Source organism: Corylus avellana, chromosome 1 (genome assembly GCF_965113065.1).
Source record: "Corylus avellana chromosome 1, dhCorAvel1.hap1.2, whole genome shotgun sequence".
NCBI lineage: Eukaryota > Viridiplantae > Streptophyta > Magnoliopsida > Fagales > Betulaceae > Corylus > Corylus avellana.
Genome location: NC_142490.1, coordinates 26,233,285 through 26,239,818, shown reverse-complemented (window position 1 = coordinate 26,239,818; position 6,534 = coordinate 26,233,285). Strand labels below are relative to the sequence as shown.

Genomic DNA, 6,534 nt, shown 5'->3' with positions numbered 1-6,534 from the left:
TTCCTGGCATCCACCTATGATAGCATTGTCTCCACCTATGATAGCACGCAGAGAAGATTTCCTCAAGGATACAGCCTGTGATCTAATATGTTCTAGAGGGCAAGTTGCACAATTAGGCAATAACTTGGACAACAAGGAAATATGCTAGTAGATTTGTTTAGTGTATAGAATCCCTTGTAATATTTTTTATTCTGTTCTGCATTAGGTCAAGTTCTAGTATATATACAACTACATTGTACTTGTAAATTTATCAACTTTGAAGAAACCTTCTCAAAGTTTTTCAAGTTGGTGTTCCGTTCAGGCTTTTAAGGAAATCTCAAAAGTAGATGAACATGTACTAGGGTGAGAGTTCAACTTCCAAAATTACAATTCTCAATCCTATACTCCTATTAGTATTAGCTACTTTAAGTCCTACTAATGTCCTGATGGGGCTGGGTCAAATTATGGCTTAGTCGAATTTGAGGAAGCACATGTGGTTCCCATAGTCTAAGCCCATTTTGTACGGCTCCCAGCGAGTAGGTATTACTATAGTCACATCCAGATAGAATAGTTATAATTGATCTCCCTCACCTGTTTTTTTTTTAATTAGAAAAAAAATATATATAGTAAAACACTTTAGACCAATAGTAAAATGTGTTTAAATATGCCATAATATACATGCATATTTTACTCGTGATTACAAGCCATGTAAATTAAGTACGTTTAGTTGTAGTATCATATCACTGTGTTTTACATGATTTATAAGTAAATAATTTGAAATAAAATGATTTGAAAGACATGAAATTCAGGGCGGAAAATACCCCACCCCAAGCCCACCAAGCCAAGGGGTGGTCCCCCAAAAAAAATTAAAATACCTTTAAAAATTAACTTGTGCTCCTCAAAGATTTTTTAAAAAAAATTTTGCCCACCCCAAACTAAATATTCTAGTTCCACCCATGCATGAAGGGGCTTATAGAAATGGAAAGACTAGTGTTGGAAAACTAAGTTTTCTAACAAATGGAATAGGAACACCAATTTTACAAGGAATAAAGTAATGTATGGAAACATATTTTGTTACGACCCAATCTTAAGCAGGGGTAACACACTCAATAACCCAGTGCTAGGAAAGGGAATACGACTAGCAAACCCAGTGTTAAGTGAGAGGAATATGCTTAACGAACCTAGCTAATTAATACTGGAAGTGGGTATACAATTGGCAAATTATTTAATGAATACATGCTCCATATTTCAGTTTTGAATAGTATTTTTTCACTAGCAATGATTAAGTAATTAAATTTACTTCTATTTATTAGCTTAAGCTTTTGGGACAATTGGTAATTTAACAAAACTGTGTTAACCTAAATTTTTATATTGATATTCTCATATAATTCCAAAAAAAAAAAGAAAAATGAAAATACTAAGAGAATTAGTGAGTTGAAATCTATTATGAATGAAAGTCTCTTTTAAGCCAAAATGCTTTTACAAACGAGAATGACTTCTATGCGGAAGGGGCACAAACCCATCCTTCTCTGCATTCCATTAAAAGACACACATAATCATTGAACCAAAAAAAATAACAAGATGGACGCACCGGATTTTCTTCAAACGCTTATAGCACTATCTTTAGAGTAATGTTATAAGTTCTCTTAGAGTCATCCTAGGGTCCTCCCAAAGATGATGTGGCTTTTAAAATTACTGTTAAATTTGAGATATGATATATTAAACTTTGATCTATTGGTGATTTTAAAAACCACATCATATTTGGGATGACTCCATGATGACTCTAAGAAAACTTATAGCATTACTCCTATCTTTAAGGACTGCAAAAGATCTTGGCTTTTGATGTCGGCTGAGTTGTCACAGGCCATTGTCTACCACCGTCACTAGCCCTTGTTTGCCACCATCTTCAGTGACCTTTCGTTGTCACTAGTCACTCGTGGGGGAGATATATAAATGTTATTTTTTGTATTTAGAAAAAATAATGGTTTTATGAGATATATATTATTTTTGTAAGTAAGGACATTTTAGGACATTTAATTAAGATCCGATGCCATTCTAGTTATGAAACTTTTTTATTCCTATATTGTCACCAAACCAATGAATAGGATTAGTCATTCCATTTCAGCTCCTTATGAATCGAATACTATCAATGTGTTTAGGCGATATCTTTGCCTTCTCCATAAATATCTTTTTGCTTCAAAAAAATAAAAAATTAAAAAAATTAAAAAAAGATTATACAGTGATTCGAATTAAACGTTATTTATAGTACAATAGCACATCTAGGCAGTCCACGCTCAGGCACAGAGGTCCTTTGAATATCTCCATGAAGAGCAAGTCATCTCCACAACCTTGAAGACTGCCAGGTCTCATCTCCTAGCTTTGAAGTCTCGGGTTTGTTTGGCAAAAGACTTTAATTGCCCAATATTATTTTTTTAAAAAAATTCAACTTTCTAATATTATTACTGTTTATGTCATGTCAATTATTTTTTAATACTATTCAAATAAAAAAAATAAAATTACAATAAAACGAATTTCTTTATTTATTTATTTTTTTGCACAATCATTAATTTTGCTACGGTGTAAAAGCCCAAGGCCTTTTGCTAAATAGGCCCAGGGCCTTTGCCAAACAGCCCTTCATCTTTTGGCAAGTCTTTTTGGCAACCTCCCCCTGCAGCCTGGTACACTAACATTGGACTTTGATGTGGCCACCCAAAAAGATTTTGCTGTCACGGCTGCTGTTCTCTTCTGGCTTTCACAAAAAAAACATACCCTCTTTGGATGTTAACCAAGGTGAAGTTACAGCAGCTCTTGCAGGTGTTGATCTGGCACTTTCATTTGGCTGCTCTAATTTGATGCTTGAAGGTGACTCTTTAGTTGTTATTATGGCTATCAACCCGCCATCTTTTCTCTCATACTGGTCTTTTGCGCCTAGTATCTCTAACATTCATTTGAAACTTCAGCATTTTAAAGCTTGGAATGCTGAAGAAGTTTTAAGAAGTTCAAAATTCTATGCGCACCGTTTCGCTAAGTGATCCCGCTACTAACCTTGTATTTGAAAGCATTAACAGTTCATCCCTTATTTTCTCATCTATTAGGATTAATAGCGGAATGATCATCCTTTGTAACCCTTCTCTTTATTTTGTCTTTGCTTTGGAAAAAAAAAAAAAAAAAGGTGTTATTTGCATATTTTGTATGCACATCAGCACATATCTCTCGGTCTGCAATGTTATTAATTAAAAGCTCAATAGATTGTCATAACTCAAATTGAAAAACAATAATATGAATAAGAAGTGTGAATAAGACAAGAGTCTCTCAAGTTTGCCTGATGATAGGGTTGATGCTGGCCATCCCCTCACGCCTGAGTGGACTCCTGTAATCATCGGCCATCCATCAATAATTAATAAAACATACATTAAGCTGAAAATAAACAGTAAAAATTCACCGGTAATTAGCTAAAATCACTCGTCATTCTCGCACAAAAATGGTGAAGAGAATGAGATGGATAAGGCTGCACATTACATGTATGTTTTAAGCAAACTAAGCACTAAGTACTCTTCATACTTATTTACCACAATCATGTTATACCGACAGATATTTCGTGTTTTGATCACCCTTTTCATGTTCATCTCTCAAAACACGTCACATTAATCAATATAATATGAATGTAATAAATAGGTGTGAATAATATCATTTGTCTTGCATCAACTTAAGCGGAAATGAGAAAATAGGGGGTCCCAAATGTGACAAAGTCAAAACCTATTAAAGAAAGTTGGAGCAAAGGCTGTGGACGTCGTTGCTTAGCCGTGTTGGAAGGATTAAAGCCACTCAAGACTATTCAATCATTCAAACAACTACAATTCAATGATTAACCAAAGTGAAAGAGACGCACGTGAGATTACCAGCATTAACTTCCGTGGAAAACGCAGCAATCATAGCAAAATTCAGAAAGAAAAATCTCTTCTAAAGTAATAACGACATTCGAATTTACAAGGAAGGATCCGACCTATAGAAGAACAGAGAAAGAAAAAAAAAAAAAAAAAAAGCAACTTTTACTTTTGTGTTCTCATCCATGAAGACAAACCCCCATCAATCACGCAAAGTACTCTTATGTTTTCCAAATTAAAGAGATTGCATCATAATCACATAAGGTAACAAGTAACAACAACAGAAAGGAAGCAAATATCATAATATTACATCATAGAAATGTATGGTTTTTATTTTTTGCTTGTCGTTTATCTATCCCCGTACGAGATATAGGCAAATCTGAGAATGCATATGTGTTCTACCGTCAAATGTGTAACGGTTCTCGTTACATAGCTACCCCAAAAACAACAGTAAACTTCAACTGAATTATGCTAAAAAGACCAATAATAATACAGCAATCTCCTTATCCTAAAAATAGAAATAAAAATACAGCAATCTGTTTAAGGATTGAATTCCCTAACCCTTACTTGGAAGAGTTGGGATGCTCTGCTCATTCCTGAAGAAATTCTCTGGATCAACAGCAGATTTAACCTTCACCAACCTATCATAGTTGTCGTTGAAGTACTTGACCCCATAAACTTCTCCTTCTTCCAAGCTGTTCTTCCCAAAATGATTGGTTCCAATGTCAAGGTCTCTGTAGTTCAGATATGCACTTCTTGGGTTCTTCGACACAAATGGAGTCATGTAACTGAAAAGCCTCCTTATCTGAGTTGTGTAGTTCTTGTCTGCCTCAGCTCCTTCCTCTTCCCAATTCACAGAATATTGGATTTTGAACAAATTTCCGGCGCGGTGGGGAAAAGGCGTAGCAGAAGCGGGGATTTCACTCATTTTTCCGCCGTAAGGATTGAAAACCAGCCCCGTTTTCCCGATCTCGATCATCTTCTTCCACAGCCATTCCAACCCATCAATGGAAATTGGGGTCTGGACATAATCCGATTTCCTTTTCAGGAAATTCGCCGAGTCAAGATTTCTGTCGAGCAGGACATCTGGGGAAGTGCCTATGTCGTAGTTTGCCCACCAAACAACGGAATCAATCCAACGCATTTCCGTTACGTTTTCCTTCTTCAAACCCAATTCGGGAAATTCCTTCCCCAACAATGAGAGAAGTTCCTCTGCGTTTCCGAGAAACAATGCAACAATGGAGGCTCTGATAGTCCTCTCCCCCTTCTTCACTTTGGAGCTCACAGGTTGTATGAGCATCCTCATGAAAAGGTTGTCGTCTGTGGTGGGAGCAACCTGCTGCCACTTGTAAACAATGTCGGTCGCATTATCTTCCAAGTACCTTTCAACCCGGAAAATTGTTACCGTTTCCGGCACCGGAACCAACCGAACTTTGTACGAAAGTATAACTCCAAAGCTTCCTCCGCCTCCTCCCCTAATCGCCCAAAACAGATCTTCTCCCATTGAATCCTTGTCAAGGATTTTACCGTCGGCGGTTACTATCTTGGCGTCCATAACATGATCCACTGACAGCCCATGTTTTCGCAAAATGTTACCGTACCCTCCACCGCTCAGATGCCCACCGACGCCGACGGTGGGACAAATCCCCGCCGGGAAGCCGAGTACTTTACTCTTCTCCCAAATTCTATAATAAAGTTCGCCGAGTATCGCGCCTGATTCAACCCAAGCACTCTGTTCCTCAATGTCGACAGTGATGGACCGGAGATTGAACATATCTAGGATGATAAACGGCTCATCGGAGATGTATGAGATCCCTTCGTAGTCGTGGCCGCCGCTTCGGATTTTGAGCTGCATGCCAATGCTCTTGGAGCAGATCACGGCGGCCTGCACATGGGATTCTTGCGTTGGGGTTACAATGATGAGTGGCTTCGATGTGGAGGAGGAGTTGAAGCGGGAGTTTCTGATGTATGCTCGTAGCACAGATGTGAAGGAAGCGTTGCTTTGGGCATAGACGATTTTGGAGACTTCCTCCGGTTGCCCTGTTTGCTTTGATAAGCATTGGACAAAGGAATCATAGACGGAATCTGATGAATCTGCCCACGACCCAGATATTTGAAGAAGAAGAAGAAGAAGAAGAAGATGTAAAGGAGCCATTGTCAAAGAGTGTGGATTCGTTTAAAGGTTTGAGATTTCATGCTCTGTGTTTGTAGGCTTTTATAGAGAGACGAGGGTTTGGGTCTGGCGTGCTACAAGAGAGAGAGAGAGATGATGCCGTGTGTGACCGGAAAATTCAATGGGTTTTGATGGGGACAAAAAGGAAGAAGGATGGGCCACTCAGCGCCCATAATTGCTTTTCCATTAATTTATATCGGAAAATAGACGAGAACGTGTTTGTTAAAATAATATTTATTATAAAATTAAAATATTTTTTTTATTTGAATTGTACCGAACATTAGAATGGCGGAAAAAAAGGCCGTGACTTTTGACATCCTCCAACCAATATGGATAGTCGACTCTAGCAATCTTCGGTGGTGGCCGGCGGTGGTGGCCTGCGATTTCATGCAAACTTAGATGACAATTGAGAATGAACTACACGAGAGAGTGTGTGAAAAAGAGAAATTCAAATTCAATAAATAGTTTTAAAAAAATTGTGATTAAAAAATATGTGGC

General features: G+C 37.6%; 1 protein-coding gene across 1 annotated transcript; it reads right to left on the bottom strand.

Annotated features, from left to right (window-relative positions):
- Nucleotides 1-3,192: 3,192 nt before the first annotated feature.
- LOC132171811 (berberine bridge enzyme-like 21) lies at nucleotides 3,193-6,192 on the bottom strand. The gene is made up of 2 exons (XM_059583215.2): nucleotides 4,431-6,192; nucleotides 3,193-3,349 (listed from the first exon to the last, which is right to left on the bottom strand). Exons 1-2 carry the CDS (start codon nucleotides 6,016-6,018, stop codon nucleotides 3,213-3,215), a joined length of 1,725 nt encoding a protein of 574 aa, XP_059439198.2. The 5' UTR covers nucleotides 6,019-6,192; the 3' UTR covers nucleotides 3,193-3,212.
- Nucleotides 6,193-6,534: the final 342 nt, after the last annotated feature.

Excerpts from the sequence above, each read along its gene's own strand:
- LOC132171811 (XM_059583215.2), bottom strand. The coding sequence starts at position 6,018 with ATGGCTCCTTTACATCTTCTTCTTCTTCTTCTTCTTCTTCAAATATCT. Across the intron at positions 3,350-4,430 it reads GAGCATCCCAACTCTTCCAA|GAGTCCACTCAGGCGTGAGG; the intron begins GTAAGGGTTAGG and ends CGATGATTACAG.